This window comes from Plecotus auritus (genome assembly GCF_963455305.1).
Source record: "Plecotus auritus genome assembly, chromosome: 1".
Classification (NCBI taxonomy): domain Eukaryota; kingdom Metazoa; phylum Chordata; class Mammalia; order Chiroptera; family Vespertilionidae; genus Plecotus; species Plecotus auritus.
In genome coordinates, this window is record NC_137770.1 from 245,870,142 (window position 1) to 245,894,812 (window position 24,671).

Here is a 24,671-nt window from a genome sequence, read left to right on the forward strand (position 1 = left end):
GCGCTTGCTTTTGAAAGCTCTCACCCCTCCTGCCACCTTAATAGGTGCCGAGCGTTTGTAGAGCCATGACAGCGCAACCCGCATGACCGTGGCCGGACCAGGTAATCTCTCACTGCAGCTTCCGGATGGTCTCTGTGGTGGGGTTCTCCTCCCCTTCCCGCCGCAGTCAGCGTGGTCTCTGAGGTTTCCTCCCTGGTAATTGTGCCCGTGGCAGTGCTCAGGGCTCCTGATTGGTGCGATCAAAGGCGTTCCGGCTCCCAGCCACTGGGTTTTCCTCTAGCCTTGATGCCCCCAGAATACAATGATAATTTAACCAATAGTTACGTGCCTGCTCTTTGCCAGGTGCAGGGAACAGAACAGTAAAGACGACGAGCCAGGTTCGCCCCAGGAAGCCCCCGTTCTAGGACAGGGAGGCTCAGGCACCACCCAACACGAGCTTTGGAAGGTGGTCTGGGCCGGGCCCCGGGCTTGACCCCTCCCGGCTACCGGCGGGTCCTGGACCTGGGGCGAGCGGCTTCTCTCCCATTCGGTACACGGCTCTGGCCACAGACCCTGGCCATTTGTTTCTGCAGTGTTGACCGGAAATACTGCACGGGCTCGGGGCCAGCGGTTCCCAAACTTGTCTGTACTTTACACAACTTCCAAAACTGTATCTCACTTCCAGACCCACGGGCCCGGGGAATGGCCTAGGGCTTGGCATTTTCAAAGACCCCCAGGCGCCGGCACTGGGCTCAACAAAGGACAACTACCCGAAAAGCCCGTTTTACAGATTAAGAGACTGAGGCCGGGCTGGGAGGACCCTACAGCGACGTTCCGAGGCCGCCGATCCGGGGCCGAGGTCGGGCGCGGGGTTCGCCCACATAGGCCTCCTGCCTCCAGCCAGGTGGGGGCGGGGACCCCTCTCCGCACACCTGCCCTGGGGCAGGGGCGCCCATCGATGCGCTCCGCCGCTCGGCTCCCCACGCCTGGTCCCTGCCGCTCGAGCCCCTTCCCCCTCCCGGCCGCTTCCCACTTCCAAGATGGCCGCGGGTGGAGCCGACCAGGTAAGGAGGCCCCAGGCGGGTGTCCACGGGGGCCCCGCGGCCACGAAGATGCTCTCAGACTCCCCTCGCGGCTCCGCCTGGCCCTCGGGAGAGACAGGGGCCGGAGACGCCGGTCGGGCCCTCGGCGGACGGGCGAGCGGGCCTGAGGAAGGGCCGCGGGGCGAGCGTCCAGCTCCAGGAGCGGCGGCAGCGAGGCGCGGCGGGCGGCGGCAGCTCGGGCGGAAGAGCGGCCGCGGCCGGCGGGGGGCGGGGCGAGGGCGCGCGGGGGGCGGGGCGAGGGCGCGCGGGGCGGGGCGGGGCGCGCTCCGCTGTTGGCCTGGGGCGGCTCGCGCGCACCTGCTCTCGGGCCGCCGCCGGCCGCACTCCTGGAGTACTCGCCGCGCAAGTTGCGGGTCCCGAGGGACTTGGGGTGCCGGCCCCCCGGCCCCGGGATGGCGTCGCGGCCGAGCTAATTCGGGTACTGAGGGCTGGGGTGAGGGCTGGGGCGGGGGCGGGGGCGGGGGCGGGGCTGGGAGGGAGGGACCCGGCGCGCGGGCGCTGCCACCTGCTGCAGCGCGGGCCGGAGCGGGAGGCGGCCTGAGGCGGACGGGAGGGCAGCGCGGGGCCGCGTCCTGCCCGGGCGCCCCCTCCGGCGCCGGGGAGCGCGAGGGGCCCGGGGGACATTGCGGCGCCCGGCGGCACTGGAGCGCCGCTCGGTGAGACGCGCGCCCCAACACGCTTCTTTTCCGGAACTTGACGAAAAGTTTCCCCCTCAGATGCGCGGGGCTCGCGGGCCCGGAGTGGACCCGGCTGGGCGCGCGGACCCGCCCCTCCGGGCCGCCGCGACCTTTCCTCCTCGGGGCCCCGGTCCCCGGCACCTTCCCACCCTCCGCTGTGGAGCCTCTGCCCCCCTTCCTCCTTGGAATCCCTGCCCCTTGGCCCCGACGCCCTCCTGGAGGCCTGTGCCTCGGGGGGACCCCCTGCGCCTCGGTGGCCCAGGCTGAGGCCCCACGGTGTGTGTCCGGGGCGCTGCCCAGGCGGCCCCCCTGGCAGGGAGCGGCGAGGAGGGAGGAATGGACGGCTGGCAGCCGCGGGGGCGAGGCCGTGGAGAGGAAGGCTCCTCAGGAAGGAGGACTGGCCCTGCGCACCCTCACCTGGCATTTTAGGGGCAGGATCCTTGCCTGGCCACGGGAAGCCATTTCTGCCCTAAAAATGCCCAGGGCACCGTTTCCACCAACGGAATTGGGAGCGTTGCTTTGGAAAGGTGTCTGTGCAGGAGGCTCCGGGGGCCAGGACCGCGGCCGCAGGAGGCGGGGTGCGGTGGCGGTGAATGGGGGGGGGGGTGCGGTGGCGGTGAATGGGGGGGGGCAGCGGGGGGCGGCCGCAGGTGGGTGCTGCGTGGCCTCTCCTCCTCCCAGCAGTGGACACTTCCTCTTGCCCTGCTCCTCAGTGGTCAACCCCGCTCTCAAGTCTGGGTGGGGCTTCTTCCCAACTTCTTACCTGCCCAGGCGTTGTCCCTACCTCCCCTCCGGAGCTGAGCTGCCTTAGTTGTCCTGTGTGTTTGACCCCTTGAGGCCCTGGGCTCCGCCTGACCCCCAGCCCTGATGAGAACCCGGCGGCACTTGGGGTTGAGTGAGTGCCCCTCCGGGAAACATTAGGGAGGTGCAGTAACTGGTGGAGAGAGGCAGAGGGGGGCTCCAGACTCTGCTCCCCTCCGGGTCCTCCCGGGCCCAGCAGGTGGGAGCAGGTGGGAGGTGGCGGCAGCAGCGCTTGGCTCTGCACTGAGCTGGGTTTGCTCCACGTGTGTGGACAGTGTTCCCAGTGGGCCCCAGCCTCCCTGGCGTTTGCTGCTGATCGCCCGCAGTTGTCTCATTAGGCACCCTCCCTCTGCCTCTCCCCCCCCCTCCAGTCTCCACCCCTGCACCCCTGCCCACTCCCCTCTGTTCAGTGGGTGGATGTCTGTCCTTCATGCCCCCACTTCCTCTTGCGGGTGCTCTGCTGAAGGCCTAATGGTGAGGACCCAGCTTATCAGAGTGACTGGTTTTGGAGTCTGTCTCTCCCCTGTTGGTCAGCACATCTGACCTTCCTGTCCCCGCCTCAGCCCAGGGGTTGCCTGCCCAGCGTGCTGTGCTTGCTGGTGGACCTTGGAGACCTCGGTGGTCATCAAAACAGACATTTACTCACGTGAAAGGGTTTTAGGGAAATGATTGTGTTGTTAATGTTTGTTTTAGGGCGGGCATAAACTTTCTAGGGCCTGGGCTGTGTAGAATTCTAGGTTGTGAAGCTGGAAGGACCCCAGGTGGATCAGCTGGACCATTCTTCTCATTTTACAGATGGGCAAGTTGAGGCCCAGGCTTGGTCGGTGCCACAGAGCAAGTGCGAGGAGAGGTGTGAATGGCAGGAAGAAGCTGCAGAGGGAGGCAGTGCAGATGGAATGGCTTGCTGATGCAAATGAGTGGCTAAAATAGTGGGCGGAGCTGGCTGGCCCTCTGGGGGGGGGAGGGGGGACGCCGGAAAGAACACAGCCAGCTCTCCTGAGGCTTAACTGGAGCCTGGCACCGTGGGTTTCTTCCCTAATCTCATCAGCTGCCGGAGGAGATAGGGTCTATTATTGGGCCATTTTACTACATAGAAAGTGAGGCATAGGACAATTAAGAAACTAGTTTAAGGTCATACAAAATGGAGGAGCTGGGATTTCAACCCAGTCTATCTTCAGACCCTGCTGCATCCACCCTCCATCCCCTTTGTTTTATTTTTAAAACTTTTCTGTTGAAGCTAACATACATAGAAAATTATTACCTGCTTAGCTTACTGATTGTCACAAAATTTAGGGCCTGTGTTCTTAAGCACTCCAGCAAGCCATATATGTGGCCTTGATGTCAGGCCTGGTTTGAATCCAGTGTCTGTCGCTGTGTGAACTTGGGTGAGTTCCTTAGCCTCTCTGAATCTCAGTTCTTCACTGTACTTGTCAGGTGTGGGATGCTTGGAGCATGTGATAGTAGCTGGCATGTTTGGTCATGGTACATGTTTGGTAAATGATTTCTCTTTTTAAAAAAAATATATTTTTATTGATTTCAGAGAGGAAGGGAGAGGGAGCGAGAGCTAGAAATATCAATGATGAGAGAGAATTATTGATCAGCTGCCCCCTGCAGGCCTCACACTGGGGATCGAGCCTGCAACCCAGGCATGTGTCCTGACTGGGAATTGAACCGTGACCTCTGGTTCATAGGTTGACGCTCAACCACTGAGCCACGCTGGCTGGGCTAAATGATTTCTTTTATAAATAACTAGAGGCCCGGTGCATGAAAATTCATGCACTGGAGGGGGAGTTCCTCAGCCTGGCCTGCCCCCTCTCACAGTCTGGGAGCCCTCAGGGGCGGGAGGCGACCTGGTGATCGGTGATCGGGAAGGTGACGCCCCCATCACACCTCTGCTGCTGCCACTGCTGACAGCGCAAGCCTCAGCTGGCCCTGGGCGACTGGGGGGCTGAGGGTACTGGGCGCCGCCATCTTGTGGCTGTGGTGCTGCCATCTTTGAGGGTGTGGCAGTCAATTAGCATATTTCCTTCTTATTGGCTGTGGGCACCACCATCTTTGCGAGGGAGTGGCAGTCAATTAGCATATTCCCTCTTTATTAGATAGGATTGAGATTACACATTATGTTGGCTTTCTTCAGTGGTCTGAATGTCTTCCTAACCTGTCAGTTGCCTCTTAATCACATGGGTACTTATATGATGGCTGGTTTTGGTATTTCACTAAATGTAGCTGAAACATTTTGGGATGTGTGGAACCCCCCATGCATGGAGAGTCCTTGATTGAAAATGTCCCCCCCTGTGCCTTTTAAACATAACCACCGTTGGGCAGTATATCTGCAATGTCTGTTCCCTAGGGTTGTAAAGGAGCCTTTGGGACCCTCAGCAGTTTAACCCCAGTTTCTCCCTGGTTTGCTGATGGACCAAAACTTATTTAAACATTGTGTTAAATGCCAGGTTCCTAAAAGTTGCCACTCACCCTCCAGAGGAATATATTGAGCTTCTAAGAAATTCTTTATTTTAGGATTTTTTAAAAAAATCCTAAAGAGTAACACATTTAAAAAGTCATCTGTAAAGTTCGCCATTCTATGTATGACCCCAGCACAGCCACTTTATTATATGTTACATATACCTTCCATGCCTCTGTCTTCTTGTCTGTGGGTGGTAATGACAGGGTTGTGGTGGGGGTCATACCAGTGGTGGGTGTGAACATGGAACAGAGGGCCCAGCATGTAATGCACACTTGGTGAGCAGAGTCGGCTGCTCTTGTTAATTGTTAATGCTGAGGCACCTGAGACCTAGAACACCCTGTGCCTTTCTTCCCAGTAACCTTCCTGCCTGAGCCAGGACTTGAATGAACAGGAGAGAGATGGGGGTTGGTGCCGGTGCAGCCCTCTGTGAAGCAGGCTCTCCCACGCTGGAGATGCCACACAGATAGCGGTGCGCTTGATCGGAAGACTAAACTAGGGAGCCAGCGGCGGAGCTGGGTTGATGGGAGGCGTGGCGGCGAAGGTGAGTGCGCAGTCTCCTTGGAGGACAGCAGTGTCCCCGTGCTGAGCAGGTGGCTCTCCCCTGCAGGACCCAGACAGGAGCCTGGACAGGGAGGGCTGCGTCGTGGACGGGGAGGAGCCGGAGGAGTCTGCGTGGATGGGCAGCACCGCTTCTCCTCAAAGCCACCCACGAGGGCACCCCCTCCCGAGGGCATAACGAATTCATTTGGTTTTAGCTTCATAAGCTCTTCCTTTATTTATGAAGAGCTAGCCAAGACTTAGTCCTATTGCTCTTTAAGGCGGAGAAAATTAAACTGTTGCTTCGAGATGGAACTGTCTTTGAAAGCCTTACTTGGAATCACTGGCAGAGCCACTGCCCGCTTTCTGACTTGTACTGAACCTGAGACTCGGCCCGCGGAGTGCAGGGCGCTGGTCTTATTTGCCACCTGCAGAACTCGGCTTGGGGCAGGCGGACAAAATTCAGACGGGCTTGCTGCCTGGGTTTAATCCTCCTCTCGCCCTTGGCGTCTGGTGTGTCTCCTCTTGTCTGGGAGGTGAGGTCCCGTCATTACACCGTCTCCCGCGCTTCCATGGCTGGTGCCAGCTGTGCCCAAAGACACCGAGGGCCTGGGGTGCGCACCCGCTGTGGTGGCCACTGCTGCAGGGCCTGTGTGCTCGGCCACAGCGGCTTGGACTTGGGGAAACAAACCTGTGGAGGGAGGGATTGTGCTTTGCTTTCCAACACCATCGCCCGCTGACAGGGTTCCTCGCAGGCCAGTCTGGCAGCAGCCGTGATGCTCAGGGTGGTCACCGCTTCCTTGCTGTGTCTGTTGTCCGCGCACATGCCAGGAGCTCCAGGGGACGGATTTTCTCCCTCCTCTTGTTACCTCCACTGCTTACCTTGTTTTTGGGACATAACCCAGCTCTCAGCAGATGTCTCTTGGATGGACTGTTCCTGAAACCTGCCTACTTAGAACATAGCTGTTAGTCCTAATTAATTCAGCAAATAGATTTTTGAATCCTTAATCCATGCCAGGCCTTTGGCCAGGCAGTGTGTCCAGAGGCTGTGAGTTCTGTGCCTGCCTGACGCTTAGAAGCCTGTGCGAGGAGACATGGGGTCAGCTGTAGATACAGCTGTTTCAGGAGGAGTGTGGCCAAAAGGGACCTGGGAAGGAGGAGGGCCTGCGGCTTCCTGGCAGAGGGAGGAAGGCTTCTCAGAGGAGGTGGCCTTGGAATGTTCCGGGTGTGTCTCCTGATGGCACCTGTTACCAGCTCCCCGGGCGCTGAAGGCAGAGAGGACCTTGGGCACAGCGCAGCGGTCCTGGAGAGTGGCAGTGCGAGGCTGGGGAGGCTGGCAGGGACGGATCGGGAGGGCCCTGTGCCAGCTCAGGGAATTGAGGCTTATTCTGTCTTTAGAGAACGTGTGACTTGGAGGCAGGCCATCGGCAGCTGGCCTCCCGGCGGGCTCCCACAGGTCCCCCTGCAGCCTGTCTTGGAAGCACGCACTCTGAGCACAAGGCAGGTGCTCTGGAGGGCGGCTCCGGCTTTCTGGCACTGGTGGCACCGGGTGGCAGGGTGTGAGAACAGGCGGCCTTGGCCCTTGCAGATTTCGGGTTTAGAGTGTGTTGCAAGCGGAAGTACTTCTTTCCTTTTAGGTTTCCCCGAAGGCTAACACCCTGTTCCTGAGGTTTAAGGAACTTAAACTGGACTTGGAACCTGCGGAGGCCTCAAAGGTGGCTCCGCGGCTCCCTTAGCAGAGGCCCTCGGGCTGCTGTCCATGCCCCCGCGGCCGAGGGGAGACGGAGCACGAGGCGTTCCTGCCGCTCTGGTGTCAACATTTCAGTTCATGTTCTGGCAGGGACTGGAGCTTTCAGTGTGGCTAAAGTAGAGGAAAGCCACGTTTATTGGGCACCTACTGTGTGTCAGATGCAGCGTGTGGTGTGTTGGCGCTTTCACCAAACCTCGTGTCATTTATCCTCAGGTCTGCCTGGGATTTCTGTGGGATGGCACCATTTTCCTGCTGGGGAGGAGGGAAGTTGAGGCTCAGAAAGATTGAGCATCTCCCCCGAGGTTGCCCCAGCTGCTGAGGGGCAGAGCCTCTGCTCCCCAGCTTGACTGTGGAGTGTTGATGGTGTTTTGATAATTCTAATTACCTTTGACATCGCCAGAGATTAGCTCTTAAGGATGTGCTAAATACGTTCCTTACCATATTTTCCTTTTAATTAAAAAAAAAAAAAAGGAGAACTTTGAGGTTTGTGTACGTTGGACTCTCCTTGCATCTTCCTGGTGTGAGTGCCCTTCTTATTTCAGGGTTTCCCCAGAGCAGCGTCTCAGAGGTGGCTTGCTGTGGCCTTGCCCGGGAGTGGCTCCAGCCCAGGAAATCGGGGTGTGTGAGCTGCAGCGCATTTAGAATGTGCTCACAGGTGGGCCGGGCGCTCAGACCCTTTCAGGATGCACTGAGGCTTTGCTCTGTAGGTTGGAGAACACTTTCTTTTATGCAACATCTTTATAATTTCATTTTGTGTTAAACTCTAATTTTGTCTGGAGCACAGCGTGGTTCTGCCTTCCAAGAGAAGTTGATAACCAGTTAGCATAACATCATGGTCAGATCTTCCTTCCTCGCTGGGTCACAGTTCAGGCTTTTCTGAATGCTGCATTTCGATTTATTCCTTCATATTTCTACTCGTTGCTCCAGAGCTGTCCTGACTGGTTCCTTCCCTCTCTGGGAGGGAGAGTAATCTCTCCTCCCTTTTCTGCTCTTAATGACTTTGCTTTTGCTGTGTTGACATTGAGAGGAGGGCCAGGCTTCTGGAAGGGGAGCAGGAAGGCTCTTTGTAAAAGCTACAACGGCACCCGGAAGAGAGAGAGTGGTTATCATTGTTCTGCCGGCTCCAGAAGCTTCAGCTACTTGCTGTTTGGTGATGGCAGCCGCCAACAGAGTGCCTGCCGGGGCCGGGGGTCTAGTGAATGCTGTTCTCCTGGTGCCTTATTTCATTCTCCCAAGGCAGGAAGGTAGAGCTGGGAGGAGAACCCAGGCATGCCTGGGTCCAGAGTCCCGTTCTCTGGGTTGTTCTGCTCCATGGGTCAGATTTATTTTTATTAAAAATATATTGGCCAAAACCGGTTTGGCTCAGTGGATAGAGCATCAGCCTGCGGACTGAAAGGTCCCAGGTTCCATTCCGGTCAAGGGCATGTAAGTTGGTTGCGGGCACATCCCCAGCAGGAGGTGCGCAAGAGGCAGCTGATCGATGTTTCTCTCTCATCGATGTTTCTGACTATCTATCCCTCTTCCTTCCTCTCTGTAAAAAATCAATAAAAAAAATATATTAAAGAAAATATATTGACCTCAGAGAGGAAGGGAGAGATAGAAACATCAACGATGAGAGAATCATTGATCGGCTGCCTCCTGCACGCCCCCTACTGGGGATCAAGCCCACAACCCAGGCTTGTGCCCTGACCGGGAATCGAACTGGGGCCTTCTGGTTCCTAGCTCAATGCTCAACCACACCAGCCGGGCCATAGGTCAGATTAAAATGCAGCACTAGGTCTCTTTAGTTTTGAAATTTTAAAGGACAGTAGAAGGTGACATAACACAGGCCAGGGTCCTCAGTCCTCTGGGGACTCTGCTGTCCAGGTTGGTGCATCTCTCACCCCCTCTTCCCACCCCCGTCTGAAGCAGAGAACTGTCGGCAGGGCCCTGGATGTGTGTGTCACTGGCGGCTTTGACTCTTCCCACTCAGGTCTTTAGTGTAGGGTTATGGTATTTATTTCTCCTTTATTGTTTGTCCATCTTCGCTGAGCCAGCCTTCTGACCTGGTTTTTATAACTGCAAACTAAGCCATTCACCCACTAGGAATAGCCTACTTGGGGGCTAGTCCCATAGATCCCAGCCCTGCCGCTCAGTAACAGTGTGATCTTCGGCCTGTTTCTTGACCTCTCTGAGCCTCAGTGTCTTACCTCGAAGTCCTGAGTGAGTTGACGAAACATTGGTGGAGGGCATGCTAAAGTGGGCGTGGTTGGGGTCATCTCACTGCATGTGGTACATACAGTTTATCTTCTTGTTTTCTAAAGCAAATTGATTTTTATGCTGTCTCAGAACAAGTAGAACCTTGACCTCTATATGGGTTATGAATTCACACACTTCCAACAGCCGCAGCCTGTTTATCATCGAGAAAAACACACAGATACGAAAAAACAGAACCCTGCCTCTGCTGGCACAGTCACGCTGCCGCCGTGTTCTCCTGGGGGTCGGCGCTGTGACTGGTGGGTGGTGGTGAGATGGCAAAGATGACGTTTTACATATTTTCACCCTACGTGTGTCCTTTGTTTGTGTTGTCTTCCTGTTATTTTACGTCACGATCGTTTATGTTAACCCTCTAGTGCAGGGGTGGGCAAACTTTTTGACTCGAGGGCCACAATGGGTTCTTAAACTGGACCGGAGGGCCGGAACAAAAGCATGGATGGAGTGTTTGTGTGAACTAATATAAATTCAAAGTAAAGGAGCGGAGGGGAGAGCAAGAGAACCCTCCGCTCTTTCGGCTCCGTGGGCCGGATAGAACAGCTGAACGGGCCGGATCCAGCCCGCGGGCCGTAGTTTGCCCACGGCTGCTCTAGCATCTGGTCCTGAATGAAAAGTTGGGTCTGTAGGACTTCTTCCAAGGGTTCCTTCTTTAAAGGGGTGTCAGGACCTTCGAGCTGTGTAGTAGAGGAGTGGCGTCTTTGGCTTTACGTCCACTGCCTAAATTCCCATGTTGATGTTTTTTTCTAGTTTCTCCTTGGACCAAGATGACTGATGGAAACCTTTCCAGCTCTACAAATGGCGTGGCCTTGATGGGCATTCTGGATGGTCGGCCAGGAAACCATATTCAGAACCTGCAACACTTGACTCTCAAGGCGCCCAGATCCCTCTCGTTGCCGGAGTGTGGGTCCAAGCTGAAACTCGGGGCTCTCGACCAGCACAGCCTGCAGTCCGTGGACTCGGGCATTCCTACCCTAGAGATCGGCAACCCGGAGCCCGTCCCCTGCAGCGTGGTCCATGTGAAGAGGAAACCGTCCGAGTCGGAGATAGTTCCTGAGCGGGCCTGCCAGAGCGCATGCCCGCTGCCGTCCTACGCGCCACCGGCTCCCACCAGCGCCGAGCGGGAGCAGAGTGTGCGGAAGTCCTCCACGTTCCCCAGGACGGGCTATGACTCGGTGAAGCTCTACAGCCCCACCTCCAAAGCCCTGAACCGCAGTGATGATGTGTCCGTCTGCAGCGTGTCCAGTCTCGGCACAGAGCTGTCCACCACCCTGTCCGTCAGTAATGAGGACATCTTGGACCTCATGGTCACGAGCAGCTCCAGTGCCATCGTGACCCTGGAGAATGACGATGACCCGCAGTTTACTGACGTCACCTTGAGCGCCATCAAGGAAACCCGTGACCTACACCAGCAGGACTGTGTCGATGGAATTGCAGAGGGGAGTAAATTGAAGAAACTGGGACCATTTAGTAACTTCTTTACAAGGTAACGCCATCTTTGTTTCCCCAGAGGATCGAGGTTGTGGCACTCAGACCAGTTGAACTGTTCTTGTCTGAAACGTGTGTGTGTTAGGAAACCCTGTTGAGCAGGCCCTGTGTCAGGCAGGTGCTCAGGCCTTTCCCCAGTAGCCCAGAGTCCTGTGGGGTGTTGCCGGACTGGTCTGTGGGGATGCTGCTGTTTGATTCCTCGCTGCTAGACTCTCCCGCACAGTCTGTTGTCACTTCCCGCCCCTGACCTGCTTCGGCTGAGGGTGACCCACAGGTGGTCCGTGTTACCGAATCAGCAGCCTTTGTCAGCCTGATTCTCTGGAGGGCCCTTTATGCTAATACCTTGAGTCTCCTGGGCCAACCAGAGGGTGCTGATGTGGTTGATGTCAGAGTTAGTAACCCTCATTTCTAACTCCAGCCCCTATTGGCATAACCCAGGCCTGGCATTTCCAGGTGTCTGTCGCTGCTGAGATGTGTGCTGTCACCTGTGTTGGGACTAGGCCATGCACCCTACTCCCCATGGTGTCCTGTCACCCAGGAGCCAAACCAGGGCTGCTGGGGTCCCTGTGTCTCACTACAAGCCTGTGGGGACCGCTCCTACCGCTTTGGCCTCTTCTCTCTGCTTTCGTGTTTTCATTCAACGCGTGCTTGTGTCCTAGGCTCTACTCTTGGCAGGTAGCGCGGGAGTCATGCAGTGGCAGGAATGGTGATACGTAATGACTGTCGGTGGGCTTACAGGCGGCGGGAGGAGGCACAACAGTCAGTCTCACAAGCAAATGGGAGCTCCTAAACCGTGGAGTGCTGTGAGGAGGGCACGGCTGTGGAGAGGGTGTGTGGAGAGCGGCCATTTGCTCACAGCTGCTCTTCAGAGGCCCTGGCCCAGGGCTTGGCAGGTGGGAGCATTCCTGCGGCGGACCCTGGCCGCCCCATGTGTGTGCCCCCAGCAAAGCCCATGCTGGGCACTGCATACAGGGCGTCCCTTCCAGATGGTGTGATGTGCTGGCCTCAGGCGTCTGTGACTGGGCACGCACGCCAACCTGCCGCTGCCTCAGTTGCTTCATCAGCTGAATGTGGGGGCCCTTGCAGATGAGTCCAAGACCTGTCCTCTGACCAGGGCTGTGTTTTGTGGGCACCTTTTCTCTGGTGTGCTGACAAACAGGTATGGGGCTCCCAGGAGTAGCGTTCCTGGTCTCAGAGTGCATCACTCACCATTGCCCTCGGGGGGAGGGACCCAGGAACTTTAGGGGAGACTGTCACTCTCCCTGCTGAGGCCATGTCCTAGGGCGGTGTAGTGGCAGTGCAGGTTTGTGTGGCTGCACTGACCCCTTTACTCAGGTCAGTGTTTCAGCGTTTCCTGTTTATGTACCCCCTGGGTGCCTGTTCAGGCTCCTCAGGATCCAGCCCTGAACTCCAGAATCAGGATCTCCGCGGAGGGCCCGGGGGATAGGCTTTCGCAGTCTCTTGGGGTTCTTGGCAAATTTGGGAAACCTTGCTCACAATGCGGGTGGCTGGGAGCTACACAGAGGAGAGAGCTTAGCTTTGGAATTCAAGAGCCCTGTACCCATATCCTAGCCGTGTGAGCTTGCAACAGTTACTTCACCTCTCAACTAGTTTTCTCGTCTTAAAATAACATTGGTAGGTGCCTAGCACGTGCTGCTGCTGCTGTGTTCACGTAGGGTGCGCTCTTACCTTTGTCGTCCTTGACACCCTTGTGCTTTCTGTCGCAGCTTCGGCATCTGCAACATGGGGGTTATGAGACTTACCTCTGGTAGTCATGGGGCAGAAGTGGGTCACACATGTGCTACAGTACAGACCCAGACAAGTGTGAACAGTACAGACCCAGACAAGTGTGAACAGTACAGACCCAGACAATTGTGAACAGTACAGACCCAGACAATTGTGAACAGTACAGACCCAGACAAGTGTGAACAGTACAGACCCAGACAAGTGTGAACAGTACAGACCCAGACAAGTGTGAACAGTACAGACCCAGACAAGTGTGAAGCAGTGCCAACGGAGCAAGCCTTGAAGTCTCAGTCGCTTGTTGTGATTCTCCTGACTGCCTTGTCTCTGTCTGTTTCGGAGCCTCCTCTGTGCGATCATTTCTAAAGCTGCTGGTTCTTGAAAATCCTTTTCAGCCAGCTGTTTGCCTCCGAAATCAGATGTCGCCTCTTTGCTTTATTCCTTGGTTCTTGTCTCCTTATCCTTGTTCTGATGGCTGAGACGTTATTGTGAGCCATCATTAAGTACCTGTGGGAAGCTAGTGGAATATTAATGACAAATGAATCGAATATGAAATCATGGGCATGTCTAGTGAGTTTTGTCCTAGAATCTTCAAGTATTAAGAGAAGAGTGTCAATCTAGATTTCCTTTGAAGGGGAAAGGGCTCTGGGCCAAAAATGTGTGGAACCTACTAAACATTTTTCAGGTGAGTAAACTTACAGGGGAGTTACAGAGAGGGCCTGGCACACAGTAGGTACTCAGAGGACTGCCGGCTGTGTGAGTTTCTGTTGAGGGCAGGTCTTTTGGGGTTCCCAGCCCAGGCTTCTGAGTCATCCTGTTTCTTCACTTTATCCCCTGAGCCCAAGCGACTCTCTTTACCCTAGTGCCTGTCTGTTCTCCTTTTCCTCACTGAGGCAAGTTCGAGGTTGTAGAAGGAAGCGTAGGCAGGATCGTGGGAGGCTGGTCTAGGACAAAGGGGCTCGGGGGGAGGAAGGGGTGGAGATGGTCGGGAACCTGTGGCCTGAGAAGCAGGCCGGGTGGTGACTCGGGCGGCTGGAGGAGGGTGGCCTGGAGGAGAGGGAGCAGGCAAGTAGCAGGAAGGCTGGCTTGGGCCTGGCCACTGCCAAGTGGAAGCTGCAGGCCCAGCTCTCATTTTTTCCTTTCATTCAGGTGACGATAAGCATCCCTGTGGCAGACTCCACTCTGGCCTTAGAGGTAGTCCCTGCCCTCACGGAGCTTACTGCTGGTGGGGAGACAGACCAGACACTGGGGCAGGGCGAGGTCCAGCGGTCCAGAGCACTGGTTCAGGAGTCAGGCTGGCTGGGTTCAATGTGAGCGCTCTTACTTAATAGCTGTGTGACCTTCGGCAAGTTACTTCACCTCTCTGAGCCTTAAATGGAGCATAAAACTACTGTGCAAGGTTAGAGATCAAATAGGTAAAGCATCCAGCACACTTCTTGACAATACCTAAGTAGTAGCCACCTATGATTCCAGTAGAAATAATTATCATTACTAAAAAACGTTTTCTAAAGCCTTTTCTAGTTCTTGTCCTGACATTGTGCTTACTCCAGTCAGTCCACCAGTGGAAAAGTTGCCTCCAGATTTCTCCACGTTGGCATTGTTGACATTTTGGGATGGATGAATTTTTGTGCACTAAAGGCTGTTTGGCAGCCTCCCTGGCCTCTACCCACTAGATGCCCGTCACAGCCCCAGTTTTGACAGTGAAAAATGACCTTAGACATTGCTAATGTCCCAGGAGGCGGGGGGCGGAGCGGGGGCGGGGGGAGTTAGAATCACCCAGCCTTTAAGAACCACTGAGCTAGTAGGTTGTAAAATGCTGGGATTTAATTGCTTCCTTGAAGGAAATTTGTGACTGTAATGCAGTTTGAGCAGGACCCTCACCTTGTGTAGAGGGATCCTGTGAGCCCGGCGTCGTTATCCGTGTGTCTGGGGAAGCCCATGGCAGCTATGAGAGGAACGCAGCGGCAGGCTTGCATTGCACAGGAGGCGGCTGTTTCTGAGAAGCCCAGGGTTCGGGCTGCTACCCGGCACTGGCCTGGAGGGTAGTGATTAGCTCTGACCCCTCACGTCTTCTTTTGTGTAACCGTTTAAGCTCTCCGAAGGTGCTCCAAGTACCCTTTGCTGACGAGAGGTGCTAGGTGCAAAGAAGGGGCTCGCCAGGGGAAGACACAGGCAGAGGGAACAGCTCGCGGAAGGCCCAGGGTGACGCACCCGGCTGTGCTTAAAGAACTGTAATGATGCGTTTTCCCGGTCTGCTTCTGGCTGGCTGAGGGCCCCTCGGGGGCACGGTCTACGTCTGGTTCACCCTGGCATCGAGTTGTAATCCAGAGATAGAGACGAGGAGTGTGAGGTCGAGAGCCGAGCTGCTCAGACCCAGGTTTGAACCCCAGTTCTGCTATTTTTGACCTGTGACATCAAGAAATTCACTTAACCTCTGTGATCCCCAGGGGTACAGGATGACATGGGTTAAATGTACCTCTTGTAAAGAGTTGGTGTGAGGGTCAAACGAGATCATACCGTAAAGCTTGGGGCACAGACCAGGAATGCAGGTTGGATTTCCGGCCTGGTTCTGCCTCTGTAGGTTGGGGTTTCACACAGAGTCACTTTTTGAAAGGCCCTGCTGTATGAACAGGTTCGAAACCACTGGCTTAGAAAATGAGTCGCCGGCTTGTAGAGCACTTGCTGTGAAAGCATTCAAGCAAAATTTTAGTTCCTGTACTGCCGCGGGCTTTGGGGATGTGATCATTCGGGAGGTGACATGAGCGGGGCTAAGGGAGAAATGTGCTCTTTGCCTTCTTTTGAGGGGGTGAGTTAGCTTATGAGCAGGTGGGTGCCCTCAGAGGTGTGCGGCAGCCAGAGCCACCTGGTGCTCGCCAGGTGCCATTCTCAGATTTCCATGTGGTCGCCTTGTTCACTGCCAGCAGCCTGTGAGAGAGCGTGGTGTGGCCAATCTGCGGGCCGCCTTGTTCATGCTCCGGACCGCTTTCCTCCGGGGCACCTCCTGCACTCTGCAAGCCGGAGCCTTAAACACGTGCATTTCCCAAAGTCTCTTGCCGTGGGATTCTGGGCGTGACTTGGGGGCCGTGTGCGAGGGATTTGAAGTTCGGTGGAGACCACTTTTCTTCCCCTCTGGCTGGTGTCTGCCATCTAGTGATGCCACGGAGGCGTGAGGCTCTCCTGCAGCAGCACCCTGTGGTGACGCTGGGGTGGATGAGTGGCTGCAAGCTGTGGTGGCTTCCTGGCCTGCTGCACCCTGGAGCTCCTTTGTCCAGGGGCAGCTCAGATGCGGCAGCTCCCCGCTGCGTGAGTTCTGTATCCAGGGGGCCATCCCGGGGCGCCCAGTTTAGAGCTGATGACTTCAGCCCTTGCAGTGATTTCCAAATCATCTAACTCCTTGAGTTCAGTCGCTTCCTGCTTGAAGTTCCCGGAGTGGCTCCTGTGTCCGCACTGAGAGCTGGTGGGTTCAGGTAGGCACTGCAGATAATTCTCGTTTAGGTGAGGAAACGGAGGCAGGGGTGGCCAAGTAGCTTGCAAGGATACAAAAATGATACAGGGTTTGGGTCTTGAGCTTGTTTCTTATCTGGAAAATAGAAATAAGTTCATTTTCAAAGTGTTGTTGGAATTAAACAGGGAGGAAATATACATGGATGTAAAGCACTGAGCATATGACAGGCATTGAATATCTTTTCTATCATTATTTTTCTGCCTGACCAACTAGTTTTCTGCTACTTTGTTGTTGTTGTTTTTTGTTTGTTTGTTTTTAAAATATATTTTATTGATTTTTTATAGAGGAAGGGAGAGGAATAGAGAGTTAGAAACATCGATCAGCTGCCTTCTGCACACCTCCCACTGGGGATGTGCCCGCAACCAAGGTACATGCCCTTGACCGGAATCGAACCTGGGACCCTTCAGTCCGCAGGCCGACGCTCTATCCACTGAGCCAAACCGGTCAGGGCAGTTTTCTGCTACTTTGACCATTTTAGAATTGTCATCAGTGAATTGAAGTGTAACATTGTAACTGTGACTTTTCTACAAAATCTGCTTGCTGATGTTCTTGGTGACTTTGCCCTGGTATTAGGGATATACAGAAAACCTGCTGAGTAGCTGAGCTGCTGGCTGGTGTGTGTGCACGTGTGTATGCACCACTGTGCACCTGGGAAGGAGCACTGGCTGCTGTTCTCTTGACCTAGCGTTTCCTGGCGTGTGGTCTTGGGTGAGGCAGGCACTCAGCTCTCTGGGGCTGTGTCCCCGTCTGCAGAATGAGCTGAGGATACCCCCTTACAGAGCTGTGAAAATGGAAGGAGAGTGAGCTCTAAGTGCATAAGATGAAGGTCTGCACAGGAGCTGAGGAACTGGCTTGAGGAGAGGGGGCTTAACCCTAGCCGCTGCAGGGGCTCGGAGCTGCCTCTGAGCAGCTGCCCCGGAGGAGGCAGCAGCCCCCTGTCCCAGCCGGCCCTGCACCTTCTCCCCCCGGAGCACTCGCAGCGGTTCCGGTTCCGTAGAGATTGTCTCTGCCCTGGACATGGCGGAGAGGCTAACTGCAGGGGCCCCAGATGCCGAGCGGCGCCTGGAACATGCCCTTGTCCCGCTGCACATCCCTGCCCTTTCTAGAAGCCTCTCCACCGCCTCCTGGAAGTTGTGCCAGGAGCAGCCTCGGGGGGTAGGGGGGGCGGAGCTGCAGCCGGCCCAGGGCAGGTCTGCAGGCCAGTGTCGGAGCTGAGGGGTCCTCAGCAGCGGTGGGCAGGAGAGGCTCACCTTTCCTCCCGCGGCCTGGGTGACCCCTTCCTGGAATAGGCTCCATTTCTGCCCCTCACTGCCGCGCACGCTTTAAATGAGGAGAACCCACCGAAGATGCCAGGGCGCGGGGAGGGCTCTCCTCCTGTGGTTCCCTGGCTCCCAGCCCGTGCCCTTGTGAGTGCCATCTGTGGGTCCCCCAGCCTGGTGCCCCTTGCGGGACCGCGTCTCACTCTTCCCATGCTGGCACCCAGCGAGAACTCAGTAATGCTTCTCAAATAGTGAACTCAGATGCTGTTCATTTCCTTGGTGATACGCACCCAGGACCCGGTGCAGCAGCCAGCAAGCCCCTTCGCCCACATACAAGTACCGACGGCACTGGACGCTGCCGCAGGCACCCAGCGGCGGGAGCGGCCCGTCAGGCTCTGCGTGCTGGGAAGTAGAAAGCAGGGTGTCGGGCGGGAAGAGTGAAGGTGGGAGGTGCATTTTAAGTAGGATGGTCAGGGAGGGTGGCACTGGGCAAGTGACACGTGAGCAGAGATGTGAACGAGATGAGGGAGAAGAGTGTTCCGGTCGAAGGAGCCGCGGGAACGGAGGCTGTGGGGCTGGCAGGGGCTTGCCTTGCGTTTCACATGCCTGTCCCGTGGCCGCGACCCTCCTGTACCCATGTCCCTGGTCCCACAGCAGCCACCCCGTTTGGTCATCTCGGGTCTTAGGTTGGGGCACAGTTGGTGCTTACGCTGGAGTCCACTGTGCTGTCCAGTGTGTCAGCCACGAGGCACATGTAGCTGTTCACATTTCATGTCAATGGAAAATCCGGTTCCTCAGTCACACTAGCCACATCCCACTGCTCAGCAGCCACACGAGGCCACTGGCTGCCTCGTTGCACAGCATGGATTTGTACTTTCCCATCGCGGAGGGGAGTTCTGCTGCTCAGCGCTCATCTACTTAGTTTAGGTGACAGTCTGTGACTTTATTTATTTTTTATTTTTTTAAAAAAGATATTTTATTGATATTTTACAGAGAGGAAAGGAGAGGGATAGAGAGCTAGAAACATCGATGAGAGAGAAACATCGATCAGCTGCCTCCTGCACACCTCCCACTGGGGATGTGCCCGCAACCAAGGTACATGCCCTTGACTGGAATCAAACCCGGGACCCTTCAGTCCGCAGGCTGACGCTCTATCCACTGAGCCAAACCGGTTTCGGCTGTGACTTTATTTTTAACCTTTGTTCTCGTTGATGTAACAAAGCTGCACACGGTGGTTGAGAAGCAAATAAATCAGAAGGAGGCGCGTGAAGCCAGGGGAAGCTGCAGAGGGAACTGTCCACAGGCCTGGGGGAGGGGGCGGAGGAGGCAAGGTGGCCTTTAGTAAGGCCGGTGTGGTGGACAGGCCGACCCGCATCCTCCTGGAGCTGGGGCAGTGGCTGCCTTGCAGGGTGCTGAGGCCGTCACATGAGTCCGGTGTGACACTGCCTGTGCACTCCAGCGCGTATTTAAATGTCCTGGAGGTTTAATGTGGTGGAGGCAGAGGGGCCTGCACCTCTCAGAGCTGGGTTCTGGAGGCGTCTGTTGTGCCCCCAGCGTGGGGACAAGGACTTGGTGGGCATTCAGAGCGTGCGCCTGCAGCGCCAGGAGGTGACTGCTCCGCCCTTCTGGCAGGACGGCTGTGCAAGCTGCTTAAGCGGCTTCATCTTCCTGAACCTTGGTCTCCTTATCTCCGAAACGGCGATAACAGGGCGATGCATGTAACGTGCCCAGCACAGAGGCTGGTGCTGCGTGCTCACTGGAATCTATGAGGATCGCTTCCCTGCTTGCTGCTTGAAAGAGTGAGTGAGTGAGTGAGTGAATGAGTGAGTGAGTGAGGGAGTGAGTGAGTGAATGAGTGAGTGAGTGAGTGAGTGATTGAGTGAGTGATTGAGTGAATGAGTGAATGAATGAGTGAGTGAGTGAGTGAGTGAGTGAATGAGTGAGTGAGTGATTGAGTGAGTGAGTGAATGAGTGAATGAATGAGTGAGTGAATGAGTGAGTGAGTGAGCGAATGAATGAGTGAGTGAGTGAGTGAATGAGTGAATGAGTGAATGAATGCTAGTGAATGCCAGCTCATGGAGATGAGCAGCAGAAAAGGGCAAACAGAAACAAGGGATTTAAGGGGTCCTGAGGGCGAGCAGCAGCGGTTCCTTTGTGTTACTAAGCGCTTGATTAAAAGCAGGCCCCGCTGGGTTTTCCTGTGGTCCAGCCAGTTCGCCAGCAGGAGCTGAACTTAAGGGAACAGGAATAGTTCTGTCTCCCAGCTGGGCTTGATCTGTTTCCTTCCCTTGGGTGGGTTAGGAAAGTTCTTTGATCTGAGCAAAGAAACCTTTTAAGTTCAGCCGCCCTGCCCTGCCGGTTGGGGGCTGACATTGAGATCCCTGTTCACCTCGGGTGGGGGGCGGAGACTCTCACTGTGGAGTCAGGAGCGTGCAGGAGTGGCGGGAACTGAACCGAGAAAGAACTGCGTGTCCACGTACTATGTAGCCTATGTCCTGCTCACCAGCCAGACCGTGCTCCGGTAAACCTCAGAGGCCTCACTGAGTTCTCTGCCGGCCTCTGTCCCTGTCCTTAGAAATGTCACAGCTTTAGAAAAGGTCGTTTTGGGGAGGCAGGGAGAGGGAGAATGGGTGCTCTTTGTAGGATTCACTTGGCCTCCTGAGTTTTGGAGCACCCCGGTGTGCTGGCTCTGTCGGGACATCACACACTGACTTTATGGGAACTCCCAGGCTTCTGTGCTCAGGTGCCTTGCCAGCCTGCCTTGTTCTGCCCTTGGTGAGGTTATGGCAGCGTGGGAGGGTGGTTCGGGGTGACATGCAGGTGCTTTGTGGGCGCACAGGAGTTGGTGGGGTCTAGAGAAACCCCCAGGCAACCCCATTCCTGCCAGCAGCTCTCGAGCCACCAGCTACTTTCTATCAGTAAATTAACTTGGCTCAAGTGGGTATAAAATCTGTTCTGAAAAAAATGTGAGTGGAATAACACAGTTTAAACTGTCTTACCCCGTTTTCTGCCTTGAGTAGTGCCTGTTCTAAAACGTTTACCTATTCTGTTTGTAGAACACTGGATCTGATGTAGCTGACGTTAAATTCTTCATGCCGCCTGTATTGCTCATGTGCACACACATCCGACTGGATTGCCACACAGCTAGTTCCTGTTGATGTTCAGTGAGCTGGGTGTGTAACCGAGAGTGTCTCAGTTCCAGTCGTGCTGATGCTTTGTTGTGAATAGTTGTGGTTTGTTACAGGATTTCTGTCAGGTTCTGTATGTGGAAGAGGGATGAGTCATCCAGGTCTGGCCAGTCACCGTTTGGGGCTCAGAAGAGTCAGTTCCCCTGTTAATTCCCCTTTGCTTCCAGCCAGAGGGTTTCAGTTCCAGGCTCCATGTGCGGGGTATTTCAGGAAAGAGTAATCAGGATTGAAGTCCTAATAGCCTCCAGGTTTCAGGTTTGGGTGTTAGACACATTTCCTACCAGAAGAGGGGTTACAGGGAAAGCGGGTAAGAGGGCGTGGGCTCAGTCCCCCAGTCCACGTCCTGCAGAGGTGGGAGGGAGCGCCACAGGAGGAAGAAGAAAAGGGCGAGGGGCCAGTTCGACGGGGAAAAACATTCCTGGATCAGCCCTGGCCGTAGCACCTGACTGCTCATTTACTTCAAGCGTTTGCCCTGGAATGAGCAGATTTCATTCCTTTAGCATTCCTTTGAGAGCAGTTATTTTTAAAGCAGAAGAAATCTTGGGTCACACAGCGGTGCGGGTTTTAGTCTGATTGCACGTGTGGTATCCACACCTGTGGTGGTCAGTTTGCGGGGAAAACACAGGAGTATGTATTTCCTTAGGTGAACGCTAGCTGCTGTACCAAACTTGAATTGGTTAACGGCTAAGACACAAAGGACGTTTACTGGTATTTCCAGCTCACGCTCTCCCAAGTTCTCCCCACCTCCTGGCTCAGGCGATTCCAACACGAGGTCTCTGGGCGGCTCTGTGTCAGGCCAAGAAGGGGAAGGGTAACCAGTGCATCTTCACTTCACCCGCTGGAACTTAGTCACGTGGCCTCGCCCGCCTGGAAGGCAGGCTGGGAACCTGGACCAGTGCCCGGCCAGTGAGGGGATGGGTTTGGAGCAGCCTTGGGCAAACTACGGCCCGCGGGCCGGATCTGGCTGTTCTATCTGGTTCTCTTGCTCTCCCCTCCGCTCCTTTACTTTGAATTTATATTAGTTCACACAAACACTCCATCCGTGCTTTTGTTCCGGCCCTCCGGTCCAGTTTAAGAACCCATTGTGGCCCTCGAGTCAAAAAGTTTGCCCACCCCTGGTTTGGAGAATAGTTGGGAGCATGGGCAATATTGGGGGGTCATTTTTCTCCATCCCCCTTCCCTTCTCAGCTTCATGAGAGTTAAATGCCTAGAGTGGATGGATGAGTTGAATGCTTTGTCATTCTGTTGCCTAAATGGTAGTTCTCATCACCTGCAGGATACTCTCCAAACTACCGGGCGTGGTGTCAGGAGCGTTCTGGATCCACCTGCCCACTCAGGCCTCCGGCTCCCGTTCTGCGCTGCGGCCACAAAAACCAAGCTCGTCACTTAGGGTTCTCTGAACCAGCTGTCTCACATAGACACTTTGCCCGTCCTGCTCCCATGCCTGGCAAGCTCCTGGGGTCTTTGTTTGGATCCACATTCCTAGACTACTTTTCACACAGCGCTGACACCTCCCCACCCCTGTGGACCGTGAGCTTCCTGGGGCAGGGGCTACACCTTAATTCAGTATTTGTTTTCCTGCCAATGCAGGCCCTTAGTAGGTGTTCAGTAAGCAGTCTTACATGCATGAGGGATAGACTGTAAATCTGGAGAAGTAACAAGGAGATCTGGTACCTTAGCTGGTAAAATGTACATAGTCCCCTTTTCGATGATGTTGCTCTGTGTATCGGGAGGAGACTGCCCTAGCGAACGGCCTCCTTTCCTGGGTCACACCGCTGTGCCGGTGTTGTCTGATTGCACGGGTGGCGTCCACACCTGTGGTGTCTATGACTTGTTTTTTTAAGGAACCTTTTTTACATGTTAAGGGTTCTTTTTGTTTAAATATATGCAGGAAAATTTTGGCTTTTTATGTTCATCATCCTATTTTTGCCCTTTCCACTTTTACACCTACTGCCGATTCTTCCTTTTTACTGTATTTTCTTACACTTTCTTTAAATTTTAAACATAAAATTGCATAATGTTCCTGCAGTTCGGTATCCTGCTATTTTACTTATAGAAAACATTTCCCCACAAAATTAAAAATGTTGTATACACTTATTAATGTCTTTGTGGTATTCCGTCCTGTGAATCATTGACTTGTCTAACAATAAGGAAGTGGTTTTCCTTCTGCTTTTTGATGATAAGATGACCTGTGGGCGCATGTCACTGGTGCGTGGTGTACATTTCAGGATTTCCTGGGGCCGAATCCCAGAAGGGCTGCCTGCTTTGTGACCACAGCCCTGACGCTGGTCAGCTGACCTGCCCTCTCTCGAGAGGGTGACTGTGAGCCCCCAGGAGCCCATTGTCCTTGGTGCAAGTTTACTGGCAGTGAAAGTCCAATCTCTGCCTTATGAATGAGGACACTCCCCGGGGGCTGGTGGACTGTGGAAATTTGTCACAGCTCTGGCCCACGCGACTGTAGGTTGAGGTCTGGCAGGACTGGTCCTCCCAGCGCCTGCGGTCCCCAGAATGCAGAGAGGCCTGTGGCTGTCTTCCCTCCCTCTCCTGGGCCCTGGCTTCGGCTCACAGGGCCGAGTCACGCTCTCCGGCCTTTGCTGGAGATGCTCCCTTCTCTCTGCCTGCGTGCCTCTGCCGATGCCCGCACATCTTTACGGCCCAGCTCAGCTCTTCTGGGACGCAGCCCAGGGCAGAGGCGGCCTCCTCCCAGCATGCTGCTCTGTCCTGCTCTCACGTTAGTCCAGTTCTGGGTGGTTTTGTTTTGTATGGTATGTCTTGTTCTTACCATGAGGCCCTCACGTCAGAGCCTGGGTCGTAGTCATCCCTGATCCCCAAAGAATGCCCGGCTAATGCTCTTGGTTGGCCCCGGGACATTTCCAGAACGTGGCTTGGTTCTGCCCATTGCACAGTGTAGACCCTTGCTCTTGGAGCCGCATGCAAGAGTGGTTTGTTTTCATGCACAGGGCAGGCCGCTTTGAGCCACGCTCTGGGCTGGGCGTTTTCCGTACCAGAGAAGACAGGGACCTGCTGGATTCCGGGGGTGCAGCCCAGTGGAGGGAGAGGGCACACGATGAGCTCTAGAAGCCACCTGGGTTAGGAAGCGGCACACCACCTGGATCAATGGAAACCAGAGATTGGAGGGTACTAGAAAAGTTTACATTACCAGGCAGTTGTTCCCGGTGTTATTTTGCTTTAGTTAGTAGGATTTTTAGAGTAGTTTAAAGCAAAATCTAAAAGATTGTAATTCACTGTTCATGGCAACTGCTGGCACAGAGCTAATCTTCAGTTCATATAGATTAAAGCATCGGTCAAAGAAACGAGAGAACACGTGAAGGGAAGCATTTATTACTTAAGGACAAAGTTCTCAGCTCTAGCTGCACAGAATTCTCTGGAAAACTAAAAAAAGCAGTTGGTGTCTAGGCCCCACCCTCAGCGATCAGTTTTCATTGGTTTGGGGTGAGGCCACGGCGTTAGGATTTTTAAAAAAGTTCTCTAGGTGGTTCTCCTGCAGCCAGGATTGAGAACCTCCCGTGGAAGGTATGGACTTAAATCCCTTCACGTGACCGTGTGTCTTGGGCAAGGTTATATCTCTGAGTTTCCTCATCTGTCAGAGGGGAAATCATACGTAAACACCTGGAGGATGGGGGCCCGTGTCTCTGGTCGGCCTGTTGGCCGTCGGAGCTCAGCATTCAGCTTGCTGAATGAAAGCAGTAGCGGTGAAGAGCGTCAGGGTGAACTGAGGTGAGATGCTTGGCCCTGTGATACATAAATGGCTCAGTGTATGGTGAGCACAGGTGGCAGTCACTCATCTGGTGGCGCGTGCTGGTGCCTCTGTGGCAGAGGAGAAAGCTGAGAGGTCCGTTTCTTACGCGGAGTCAGGCAGCTGGTTCTGCAGCGGGATAGGAGCCCAGACCTGCCCGACGCCGAGTC

The 24,671-nt window shown here is 55.0% G+C and overlaps 1 protein-coding gene across 6 annotated transcripts in view; it reads left to right on the forward strand.

Annotated features, from left to right (window-relative positions):
- The first annotated feature begins 1,015 nt into the window (after positions 1-1,015).
- TBC1D14 (TBC1 domain family member 14) overlaps positions 1,016-24,671 on the forward strand; it is a 79,855-nt gene continuing 56,199 nt past the window's right edge. For 2 of the 6 annotated variants that reach the window (XR_013959448.1, XM_080648386.1), the window contains exons 1-2: positions 1,340-1,500; positions 10,312-11,047. Coding sequence is in view for 4 of the 6 variants with exons in the window: in XM_080648386.1 (XP_080504512.1) it covers positions 10,329-11,047 (719 nt within the window). In the remaining 2 variants the exon portion in view is untranslated. Of the gene's footprint in view, positions 1,044-1,333; positions 1,501-1,614; positions 1,739-5,403; positions 5,566-10,311; positions 11,048-24,671 lie in introns of those variants that run through there. The other 4 variants (XM_080648385.1, XM_080648391.1, XM_080648387.1 and 1 more) reach the window with 4 other exon arrangements.